At 36.6% G+C, this 12,794-nt stretch overlaps 3 protein-coding genes across 5 annotated transcripts; all 3 read right to left on the reverse strand.

Annotated features, from left to right (window-relative positions):
• Positions 1 to 1,687: 1,687 nt before the first annotated feature.
• On the reverse strand, positions 1,688 to 2,320 carry LOC106448618 (RING-H2 finger protein ATL67). The gene has a single exon (XM_013890481.1). The coding sequence runs from the start codon at positions 2,318 to 2,320 to the stop codon at positions 1,688 to 1,690; it is 633 nt and encodes a 210-aa protein (XP_013745935.1).
• Positions 2,321 to 3,945: 1,625 nt separating this feature from the next.
• On the reverse strand, positions 3,946 to 5,977 carry LOC106446677. The gene is made up of 2 exons (XM_013888452.3): positions 4,970 to 5,977; positions 3,946 to 4,524 (listed from the first exon to the last, which is right to left on the reverse strand). The coding sequence occupies exons 1-2, from the start codon at positions 5,305 to 5,307 to the stop codon at positions 4,104 to 4,106; spliced, it is 759 nt and encodes a 252-aa protein (XP_013743906.1). The 5' UTR covers positions 5,308 to 5,977; the 3' UTR covers positions 3,946 to 4,103.
• A 1,791-nt stretch (positions 5,978 to 7,768) lies between these two features.
• On the reverse strand, positions 7,769 to 9,419 carry LOC106446674 (probable WRKY transcription factor 17). Of its 3 annotated transcripts, none has more exons than XM_048777296.1 (3): positions 8,644 to 9,419; positions 8,167 to 8,292; positions 7,769 to 8,075 (listed from the first exon to the last, which is right to left on the reverse strand). In XM_048777296.1, exons 1-3 carry the CDS (start codon positions 9,321 to 9,323, stop codon positions 7,907 to 7,909), a joined length of 975 nt encoding a protein of 324 aa, XP_048633253.1. In that variant the 5' UTR covers positions 9,324 to 9,419; the 3' UTR covers positions 7,769 to 7,906.
• Between the last annotated feature and the right edge of the window lie 3,375 nt (positions 9,420 to 12,794).

A 12,794-nucleotide genomic window follows, 5' to 3' on the forward strand; every position in this document is an offset into this window, starting at 1 on the left:
TAAGCTCCTCTGACCTGTACATATATTTAAAAAATGGTTTGTGAGAACATTTTCAGGAAGTTTAGGTACGATCTAAATATGGGCAGAAAACAAACCGCAAAGATATGGGACTGCCAATGGCTTTTAGTGAGTCAAGTCGCTCCTGAAACTCAATGGCATTAGAACTAAAAACATCATAATGGGTAAAGTGAAAGCGACGATTTTTAGCATTAAAAGAACAATGAAGTAGCCGAGATAGTGATCTGTACCTTCTCTTTGGTAGCATAAACATAATATTCAAGGTTGTTTTTCAACTCAGGCGTTCTTCTTCTTTCCCTATCTTTCTCGTCCAAGGCTTCTAATTTTATCTTAGCTTCAGCAAGAGACTCTTTCGTAAAAGGTGCTCCAGGGCCAACAGTTTTCTTGTTACAGGTTTATAAACACATTCGGTTAGTAACGTTATATGGAAATAATGGATTGCAACATAGGTGGATTTATAAGCAATCGAAATACTAAGTTCCATTTCATGAACTGTACCCTTAGATCTACTTGTCTCCTCAACCTTATGGGTCTTCTGCTTCATGAACTGTACCATTTCATGAACTGTACCATTTCATGAACTGTACCATTTTATATGGTATACTTGTCTCCTCAACCTTATGGGTCTTCTGCTTCTCCTTCAATATCTTCCCCACCGAATCAGATTTAATTGATTTCTTATTGGCTTTGGTTGTCATCTCTCCAACGACTCTATCAAAATAATCAGAGAGTTCCTTTAAAAAAAAAAAAAGATCATCAGAGAGCTTTTCTCCTGATCATCATCTTCCAGTCCGATATTCTCTTTTGTCATTATTATCGTTCAGATCAATGCTTTTGATTAAGAATTGAAAGTTTATTTATGTTGTTTCTCATTATGTCTTGTATCATCTTTACAAAACATCTGCTGAATTATGTCGATCTTGTGGCTTCAAGTTACCACAAGCCAAACCTATTTGCAACATCTCAACCATCTCTTCCTCTATACCATATCTAAGTTGTAGTCTTTAAAAATATCTAGAATAGTCCAAGAACAAGAGATCCCATATTGCATGATGTCATACTGGAGCATTCCCTTTGGGTTTTCTAAAAAATTATCTCAGACAGGTATCTCTGAAATCGATACTATGAGCTTTGTTGTTCAAGGATGAAGCAGCAACAACTTGCGTAGGCCTAATAGATGCCATGTTCGATGTATTATCTAACTCCTTCATACTATACTACTAAATGTCTCTGAGATCATGTTAATCATTCAATTTTGTTTTATGAAGAGATGTCAACATGAAAGTGTACTGCACCAAGGTTTTGTATATTTCTCAATGTTTAGTAGTTAGCACTCAGCTGTAGAATAGTGTCTTAGGTTCAAATTTAATTGACGTATAAATGTAGAACGCTGATGGTTGCGACTATGCACAAACCAGATGAGACTCATTCCTTTTTGTTATCTCCAACAATCTTAGCAAGTTAATAGTTGTATAATCTTAATTGACACCCATTGTTAATTGTGTTTTGGTACAAACTAGGAGGCAATGCATTTTTTGAGTTTTAAGACGAGAATTAATGTGAACTAATTTCAATTTCATGAAAAATTAGTATACTTTTTTGCCAACAAAATTACTACTGAGCCAATCATTAAAAGAATACCCTAATTAGACTTGCAACACACGGATCATTACTCGAAACCTTCTCCTAACTTCTCCAAAGCTTCACTGGGTTTGTTGGTTAAAGGGTTTGGGGATTGGCGACAGAGAGGGCAAGAGTCATGTCGATCTAACCAATTGGTCAAGCAATCTTCATGAAACATATGCAAACATTCAGGCGGTTGGCATAGGACCTGTTCCGACTCCTCTTCAGACATCTTCTCTAGACAAATCGCACAAGATCCTTCTACTTTCGCTGTCGTCCAAGGAGCAGAACTAAAAGGAGCAACAATGTACTCTTTCTTTGTAAATTTGAGGAATACCGTGATCAACAAGGGTCCTTGTGGCAAGTCTTTCCGTTGTGACTCGAGAACAATCTGATCGGTGATAAGTCGGGACAAGACAGGGTCGTTGAAGCGAGTCTTGATTTGCTGATGAACTGTGGTTGTTTCGAAGTCTTTGAACCTGAGAAGCGATAGTTGGGCCCGAACAGAAGAATCGGGGTAAGAACCGAGGCTCGTGATGTTACCATCATCGCTCTCGTCTACGAGAAACTCTTCAATTTCCCGACATTGACTAATCAAGACAGAGTTTAATAACCCTAAGGACAGACCTTGAGACGTTACCTGTGCACTTATTTCTACTTTGAGTGAGCTATTTTCCATCTTCTTCCTTGAAGTTGAACAACACAATAAAGTGGGAGACGAATCGTTAGAAATTGTGTCGTAACAGAGAGCGAGTGTTGTGAAAGAAGAAAAGTGTGTTGGTGAATGAAAGAATGAATGAATGGATTGATGTTTGTATTTATAAAGAAAAAGCCGTAACATCAAACGCGCCAATGCCAATGTTCACTTTCCTTTTTTACCTCTCATATTATTTCCTTTTCCTGGGAAAAGTTGTAACGGAAATTTAATTTAATTTTGTATTTCCTTCTATTCGTATTTGGTACAGTCAGGTTCATTGTTTTCCATTTTTTAATTGTACCGGTTTTAAAGAGAACTAAAATCTGGTACTGCTATTGTTAATCGGTTAAAGATGGTTTATACCTTGATGTCTTTGTAGTTTTAATTAACTTAATCAACCAATAATTATGACATCCAAAGTTTTCTTTTGTTTTGCTAAAATTTGGACATCCAGAGATTTGTTGAACAGGTCTTTATTGCTTTCAACAAATTCCGTGAGATTTATGTTATACTTTGCTCTTTCTTCTGATGATCTGTTTTTCAGTTATACCTTTACGGATTAGGTTTCGTTAGTAAGACTTTTTTTTTTTTTTTCGTTAGTAAGACTTATCAAAGCTAGAGAGTGCTTTATAGAGTTCTGTCGGATTAGGGCCAAGGGGAGAGAAATGAATATAGTTCACTTGTTTTCATTGAGGTTTCTCCGTATGTAGGCCTGAACTGAATTTTCTACTTTTGGTGTTTTCCTTGTGTTTTGTAGATAAGACTCGCAACCTGAGGGTGGATTAAGTATTTGATAAATAAAGTATATATATCAAGCTCTTGCTATCGTTGTTTGATCCTACTGAGTTGTGACGAAAACTGCGGAAGATTGTTTCTGAGCCTTCAATATCTTTTTAACTTATAAAGTCACAACATCATTTTTTTCATCAATTGCCACTAGTATTTGAGAGAAGCAGAAAACAGAGGATATAGCATAAAACAGAAGCTTAAGCCTTGTGGCAAACCAAACTTGATTTGATCAAGGTTAAAATTTTCATGAAGCCCTGTTCGTTTCAAGAACGCAGCGGCAGGGAGGATGACTGCATAAGTTGTAATATTAGGTATTGGCTTGTAAATGTCTTTAAAATATATATTCAAAAATTCCTTCAAATAAACAAAAACAACAATATTAGTCAACAAAAAATGAAATGAAATAATGAAAGAAAAAGATTCACCGAACATGTTTTCACTGCTAAAATCTGTTCACTGAATAACTGAAAAAGATGAATTATGTTTTAAATAGTTGGCAAAACATCACTCTAGCGTATGTGGACAATCTCCTAACTTATCCTATTATACACTTGATAATGTTTATTAATATTGCTGACGGTCACTGAATAAACCATAAATATATCTTGTGACTTCATACTTTCTTTTTTTTTTTGCTAAAAATGATTCTTCATACTTTCGATTTGTTTTTTTTGAGTAAGAATCGTGTTTGTGCTGTTTATTTGTTTGGTTTTGAGTTTTACTTTTATTCTCTTCGTTTATTTTTTTCTCTGGATGTTGAAACGTTCATGTAAACATGTTCAGTAATTTAAAAAAATGAATAATCGACACAAACAAGATGAAGAAGAAAATGTCCTTTGTAGATAGGAAAAAGTCTACTAATAAATAATAATATTCTAACAGATCAAATCTTCGACCACTTGTGTGACAACTGAAACTTACTCTAATCAAATTCACAAGAGAAGAACAAGTATCACTAAACCATGTTACCGATTAATCACTCATTATCAACTCCACCCTCATCATCATCTTCTTGCAAACTACTAAGACAGAAACAACTTTGAGTCTGAGCCATCAAATCTCTCTTATTTTTCATCAACATATTCCTCTTCTCCAACAACTTCATAGTTTGATGATCACCACCTTCATTTTCCTCATAGTCATCATCATTATGATGATTCACTTCATTGTGTTCTTGGACTGCAAGTAACGACATAGAATTAGGGTTTTGCCAAGAATAAAAATTCGAAACTGACATGGATCTTCCTCTACTCCTCAGCTTATTAGCAATAAGCAATCTCCTCCTCTTGTTGAATGGATTCTCTCCTTTCTCAAGATCTTTTGCGTTGATGTTCGTCGATTCCATTAAGTTCCCAAAAGATTTCGATTTCCCTACGTAATGGTTTGATAATCCTCTCCTGAACAAACAAACAATAAAACAAACCAACATGTTTTCATCAGTTTTCAACCAAACAAAACTACGGCTGCAACTGGAATGTATGTTTTTGGAATAAAAACTTCCGGAATGCTTAATTCCTATGCATTCCAAAAATTGTTCACCATTTACAAAATAAAAATGGAAAGGTTATTCCATTCAATTCCACATCATTCCATATTATTCCAAATAAAATTTTAACTATCATTTGAAAAATCATTCCAAATCAAAAATGTTCATGAACAAATGGAATGCTGATTCCATTCCACAAAATTCCATAAATAGTGATTCCTATCATTCCATATGTTTCAATACAATACTCGATAGGTCAAATTAGATCATATATACAAGCTGAGTGCTCTAAGTTTTAAAAATAAAAACTTAAATATTGGTGGCTAAAGACAAAACATAAAAGATCAAGAACATACTTAATCGGCAGAGAGTCTTCTAAAGAGGAAGTGAACGAAACAAGTGTTCCTCCTCCTCCTCTCTGGAATGAAACGGCGTCGTCTTCTTCTTCCTCCTCGTTTTCGCTGCACTCTCCGATCGACGATGAACTATCCTCCGATGATTCCTCCGGCGATCTTTTATTCATCCTTAATCCGATCCGTCTAGCAAGCCCGATCTGCGATCCGCCTCGTCCCGATTCATCCGCCGAAAACAGAGCCGCCGCCGGTACGGTCTTATCCTGCGCCGAGACACCGGTCCGGTCTCTAACGCACGCCGCCATGCCGATTCCAAACGGAGAACCAACCATGACCTCCATCTAACCTTTCTATCTTTTTCTCCTGATACGATCTCTTGGCTCAAAGCTCAAACACCACCGATCGAGAAAAATGGAATAAAGATGGAGAAAGGATCAGTTCTTATTAACATTTATAATGACAAATGTCGTATTAAATGCTATTGAAATACGTATCTTTATACGTATTATGAGGCTACGAGTAGACGCACATGTTCTAGATATGGAAACGCTAACGGAGACTATGACGGTCTTGTTGACCTGGCGGATAGATATTGGTTATTTTCGGACCTTTGCCGGACGTTACGGGTTACTGTCTCCGTTTAAATCAGATTATGTCGTTGTACCGAAAGTTCGGTGGTCGCTATTACACCATATCTCGACCTTATCCAGTTCTCATTACTGTCTGAATATTTTTTGTTTCTATGTTTCTTGATTTTGTCTTTTAATTTATAGAAATGCAGGAAAAGAGGAAAAAATCTCGAGCAGATCAATTCATCGGATAATATTTTGGGTTGCAAAAGGAGACGCTGATTGGCGATGATAAGTCAAAGATATACAAAAATATTCGTGTATATTTACTTTATATTTAAAAATGGAAAGTACTATGTTGGTAAATATATTGTTTAAGTAGTAGGATGATTTGTTTATACCAAGTGGACAAATTAAACTTTATCCCGTTTACTTTTAGTACAATTAATTAAAAACCATTATCGTTAATGGTAAGAAAAATATATTAAAATGAAGAGTGCTAATGCTGGATTAGTGCGGACGCAAGAACTTGGACTAGTTCAAAATGAGAATATGGATTAGTCTATATTTATTATTTAATCAGTCATTAACTATGCTGAGTCATGAGTTCTCGGCCAAAATCACCTACAAATCTAATATTTAAGCAGTCGATTAATTTGCTGAGTCATGACTCGATGGACTCATGTTTTAGAGAGTTATTTTGTTAAAATTTGCTGTGGATCTCGAACTGTATTTGAGCCTATAAAAGCCCATATATTGCTTCGATGTCAAACGCGAAAGGCAACTCGTAGAAGCCCAATTCTGAGTCAAGAAGAGGATGAAGTTCAAATTCATGTGGATCAATGTAACGATTTCCACGTCCCTTCTTCGAAACAAAAATATGGACCACATTTGAAGCGTTAATTCGCGACAATAAATTGTGTTCAACATTACATTAGACGTGAGGTGACGACTGGTCCAAACTTTTTCTATTAACTTCAAAAAAAAAAGAAAATTTATAAATAATTTTAAAAATATATTTTTAGGATTCTAATGCAATTTATACTTATTTTATATCTAATATTGATTATAGAATATACTGATTTATAAATAATTTAAGTTATTTTAAATAATACTCCGCATATGAGCAATTAATGAAAAATATAAATGTTTTTAATTATACTAAATTTATACCAAAAATATGAAAGTAATATTTTTTTGCCAAACGGAGAGGTTACAGTATCATTCATCAAATTAATTTATCTTACAACATCATTATGATTTCGTTGACCCTGAAACCGCCTTTAATTCGCTTCAATTCATTGTTCAACCTCCCTATCTTCCAACAACTCATCGAACATTCTTTTTGACTTTAAAGAACCGGTAAGTTAGTCAAACACTACATTAACAACTCAACCCAAAGTCATTACTAGCAGTGGCGGAGCCAGACCAACTATTTGACGGGGGCACATAATTAATTATAATACTAAATTAATATAATTAGAAAAAAATTATTAATAAATATTAGAAACTGTTAATAACAACTATAAACTGTTTAAACAACAATAACACTAATTTTATTCAATTCATAATACATTTATATTATTATACTTTTTTTACAAATGTTATTAATTACACATAAAATATATACAATATATAACAATATGTCAGTGTCATACATAACTTTTTGGTCATCATATCATTTAAAACTAAATTCTAAGTTGTTAAATAAAAATGTTTAATTTATTATTTTAATATTAATTAGTATGAATACAACTGTGAATGTTTACTATTAAAACAAGGAAATATGCTTCAAAACTATGAAAAGGAAAATAAAGAAAAGAACTATGAAAAGTCAAACATCTCAATAATAACTAAAGAAATTGCTAACAAGGGAAAAAAAAAGGGAATAATATTACAACAAATAAAAAAGTAGGAAAATGCTAATTTAACCATGTTGATGATATAGCGTAAACGTGTGATACAACACATTGATTATAATGCAAAAAGGAAAAAAAGGAAACAGAGTAGGCGTCGAACCCGAGACACACTGATGTTGACCAGGGGCATCATTACCAACTGCTCTAACGAAACTATCAGGTCACATATGTAACTAAGAAGAATTTATAAGTAGTCGGGGGCACGTGCCCCCGTACCTGCCACTGTAGATCCGCCTCTGATTACTAGTCTACTAGATCAACTAATGTGGTAATTACTACTTTATCATCTTGCAAGCAATTACTTGAAAGAATACTAAATATAAACTTTTGTAAGATTAAAATCCATTTAAAGTACTAAAAATTCTAAAAATACAATCACCCCTCTATTTTTCAAAATATTACAACGTCTACCAAACTAATTAATTTCATTCTCTTTTCTAATTCTCAACCATTCAAGCCGAGCCAAACACCAAACTGGATGATATGTTCTCGTTCATCGCGGACTTTTGGTGACGGTGCTCCCCTTCGTAAGTCACAACAAGCATGGTTGGATCATCCAATGCTCGTTCTACGTGTTTCCTTGCTGGACACCCTCTAAACGTACTACATTTGTAATATCCCCTGAATCATAAACAAATCACCACCGTTAGATCTCTACACGATCAAATCAGACAATTATATAAACGGTGGATAGTGAGAGTCCGATAGTTACCGTGGGTGTGGTGAGCCCTTAATCGGTTTTTGTCCGTATTTCCTCCATGAATACTCGTCCACTGGAATATCGGCAATCTTTGCACTTATCGCCGGTACTCTCACGCTTCTCTTCATCCGATTTTTCCTGCTGTAATTAATAAATAATTACAGTTAGTTTAAATGATTTTAACAAACACAAAATGTTAAAACAAGTCAACGGTCAAATAAGTACTTTTTAAAACATTAACCTTCCCTACACAAAACGACAACAACACAATTAACTAGTCATTGTCTGGCGTGCTTTAAGTTTATGTCGTTGATATTTACGAAGTACGTTAACTGTCTGGTTAAGCCAAACCGGTTAAGAATCCGGAATATCAATTTGGTTCACAAATCAACTTACACTAGTACCATACTACCCAAGCAAGATGATAAAACCGGTTTAGAAAGTAGTAAACCGGACTATAATTTTATTACTATTGTTTCGTAACAATACCTTTTCTTGCAATGACACTTTCCGCTGCCGGAGCCAGAGATCTTGCCGGAAAAGTTCTGAGAGTGGTCATGCTCAAAGCATCTCTTTCTGTAAGGAAGACCAGCAAGCGGCGGTTTCCCCGAGGAAGCTACAGGCGCCGGAGCAAGAAAAATCGAAGAACCCTTGGATACACTCCCGTCGCCGGTGATCGCCGAAGACATGAAAGAAGAGTTCGAGGAGACGCTAAAGCACTCCTTTGCAAACTCAACAATCTCCGTGCTCTTGGTTTTGGCGCCAAATACGGTGGGTCCGGTGAAATCTAGCGTCAGGCTTTGCGGATGCGACTGAACAAAGCTCCCCGGAGTTATCACCGGTGCCGGAGGAGATAGCTGAGAAGGAGGCGTTTGGTGAGAAACGGGTGGAAGAGGAGGAGATGCGGCGGAGGAGGATGAAGATGAAGGAGGGGACTGAACCGGTCCGCGTCTAAACCGGGCGTGACCGGTCCGGTTAAGGAGAGAGATGACTTTTTTGAATTTGGAGACGGTGAAGTCGGTGATCTCAGAGCAGCCAGCGTTATGGTCTTTAGGACGGTTAGAGAGAACACTGATCAGGTGTTCCATGCTTTTTAAGCCTTGCGATGCAGCTTCCTGCATAGCCGTTTGATCTTCCATCTTAGGAAAACGCATGATATCGACGGTCATGATGAAGTTATCAAGAGAAAGAGAGAAAAGTTTGAAGATCTGGGAAAATGGAAGTTTTTTTTTAATTATGAGAGCGAAAGTGGAAGATGGAAGATGAAGGAAGGTCGTGATATATGGGGAATGAAGTTGCAACCGGGTGACCGGGAGATCAGGTCAAAGCTTTTTTAGTCAAACTGCATTTTTTGATCCAACGGTTGAGATTGAAAAAGATTTCTGTGGAATAAAGCAATCAAATATGTTGGTCTCCTCGAGTTTAAAGTGGGTGGGGTCCTCTTGATTACAAAGCAATCTTCAAAATAAAGGGTCAGTGCGTAATATTGAATTTGGAAGAATCGTTTTGAAATCTGGCTTCAAAGAGACTAATTTAATATTGTTCTCTGTTCTATTTTAACACTACAACTTGTCAAAAAATATATGGCGCAAATATACAAACAATGTATTTCTAAAATTGTTGCAGCATTGACCAAATAAAATATAAATAAATATGTAATGGTTGTAAAGAATACTTAAATGTATAGATAGACGACTTTAGCATTTATTTATTATTACTAGTTTACTTATTCCTAAGGTTAAAAATAAATATGTAATACTTCAATTTTTATAAATTAAGATAGGTTTTGTTAAGACTTTTAACTGATATTTGAAATTCAGATATTCTAACAAGAATTTCTAACCAGATTTAGCCTTCTATAAAATTGTTTTGACTGGGAAAGTCGGAGAAACTACTAGATGAAAATAAGCCCTTCTTGACTTTTTAGTTAACCTAATTAGTCTACACAGATTGTGGAACAAATTAAAATCATTAAAAGAAATTAAATGTCATAATAGCAGCGATAATCGTTGACTATGTGCAATAAGTGGAGTCCACTAGTCTTTCTTTAGTTGAGAACAGCGATGATAAAGAAAACGACAAAGTAGAAAAAGAAAAAGCTGACTAAACAAATCAAAATAAAAGTGATCATGGACCCATTCCCATTAAAAAAAACTCAGAACTATTGACCAATTTGGTAACCGAATGTTCCCGGTTATATTATCTAGACCGTTGATATTGCAAAATAGGATCCAACGGTGGATCTGTAAACTGTGGAGTTGACTTTACGATACGTATTGTTCTCTTTAACTTTTATTTTTCTTTTCATGGGAACCTAAAAAATCTCCACCAAGACATATCTTGGCTTCCCTTTCATCCTTTCTTATTTTGAAGTCATATCTTGGCTTCCATTGTAGTACTCTCAGAAAGTTTATCAATATCAACCAGTGTTTAAAAAAAAAAAGACATATGGCCACGTGGCTTTAGAGATGACTCATACGTTGTCACCCGTCCACAGTTCTTTTTTTTTCCATTTTTTCAACAAACTAAAAAGTGTTGAGTTGAATAGTTTAGATATTGCAGAGTTCAGATCTCTTAGAAACACAAAGAGTTATAAGAACAACTTTTCTTATTAGCTTTAGAAACTACTCAAAACTAAAGCTCTCAATATGTTTCACTTAGATCATATGGAACACCTCTCCATTAGACCTATATTTATATGAAAGACAATTCCCTTTAACATGTGGGATATGGAAAACACAAACTTAACCTAAATAGAAACTTCCTTTTCCTATTTCTAGGTTTCCTTATTGTGTTTATCTTAACATATTAAACATCTAATAATATGTTAAGTTTCCACAAGCTTGGAATTATCCAACATTCACCCCCTTAATTCCAACTTGAATTAGGGAGATCAATTTCTTGAACTCCGATTAAGCTCCTCATTTGCTTGAACTCAATCATCAAGTAATCATCCTCCACCACACCATGGTGTGCGAATCCACCCATTGAATTCACATCTTTCTCAAGGTTAGACCGGATGCTCTCCTTGCTTCCGTATCGCTTCTTCTTAGAATCGGCCCAGTTCTTGTAGAACCTTCTCATGACCTCTTCACTTAAGTTGCGATGAGTCTTGTGGCTGAAGCTCACTGCGATGATAACTCTGGTCACATCCGCCATCTTGCGTACGTGAGCTCTAGGAAGGATGTCGGCCTTCTGCTCAACACCCAACTGATTTATCTCTGGTTCATCTTCAGCCTTTGAGAACCTTGACTCCATTGGTACGTGCGTTGTGTCACACGCTTCCACTTTTGTGTCACACACTCCTCCGTGAGTCGTGTTGCACACTCCTACGTGAGTGGTGTTACACACTTCCATCTTTGTGTCACACAGGATTCCTTGAGCATACCTCTCTTGCTTTATTCTGATTCCGTCTGCTCCTTGAATCACCTCTATGCCAAGATAGTACGTTAGCTTACCTAGATCTGACATCTCGAACTTCTTAGACATCTCCTCCTTGAATTGCCTAATCATCTTAAGCGAAGTTCCTGTCACAAATAGATCATCAACGTAGATGGCTATGATCAAGACGTCTCCTCCTTGAGTCTTGCAGTACACTGATGGTTCCTTCGTGCACTTCTCAAATCTCATCTCCTTGAGAACCTGATCGAGTTTTACACTCCATGCTCTGGGTGCCTGGCGTAACACATGCAACGTCTTGTGTAACACACAAACTCGATCATCTTCTCCTTTCTTCTCAGAACCAGTCGGTCTATCTACAAGCTCCCATATCTTGTTTCTTGTGATAGACTCCAACTCGTCTTCCATAGCTTCAACCCAATCTTCTTCACAAGATAGGTTAAACTCATCTGAGGCAATCTCTCCTCCTCTATCGGTGCATTCTAGATTGAACACATCTGAGGCAACCTCTCCTCCTCTATCGGTGCAACCTAGATTGAACATAGCTGAGGCAAACTCTCCTCCTCTATCGGTGTGAGATCTTTTGAACCGATAGAATGCCTCACAATTATCTGCTGGCATTGGTGGTGCGATTCGTCCACTCAAATCTCCAAGCAATAATCCCAATGGCTCTGATGTACAAACCATGGCCTTAGTCGGGAATGAATCTCTGATTTGCTTCCCTGCAAAACATGTGTCACACACGCCTTCTTCGTGTGTTACACTTGGGAATGAGTGTCTCGTTTGCTTCTCTGCGAGACATGCGTCACACACGCCTTCTTCGTGTGTTACACTCTGCATTCCTACGACCATCTCCTTCCTTACCATGTTGTTCATCACTCCATAGCATATATGTCCATGTTGAGCATGCCACCTCCATGTAGCATCTACGTCCTTGACATGTAAATATTCCGGGTAGCTTATCTCCATAGGGGTCTTGTAGAGACGGTTTGGAGATCTTGTCACACGAACTAGCAACCTTCCATGCGAATCTGTGAGCGTTAAGTAGACATCTTTCATGTTAACCTCACATCCGTTCTCTGTTGCTTGCCCAAGACTCAATATATTGTGCTTCAGATCGGGTATGTAGTATATGTCCTTGAGTGCCTTCTTCTCTCCAGTCTTGCACACAAAGGTAACCACACCCTTTCCTACAATGTCAACACACGATCCATCACCAAACTTCACCTTCCCTTTGGTGT

This window comes from Brassica napus, chromosome A4 (genome assembly GCF_020379485.1).
Source record: "Brassica napus cultivar Da-Ae chromosome A4, Da-Ae, whole genome shotgun sequence".
Classification (NCBI taxonomy): domain Eukaryota; kingdom Viridiplantae; phylum Streptophyta; class Magnoliopsida; order Brassicales; family Brassicaceae; genus Brassica; species Brassica napus.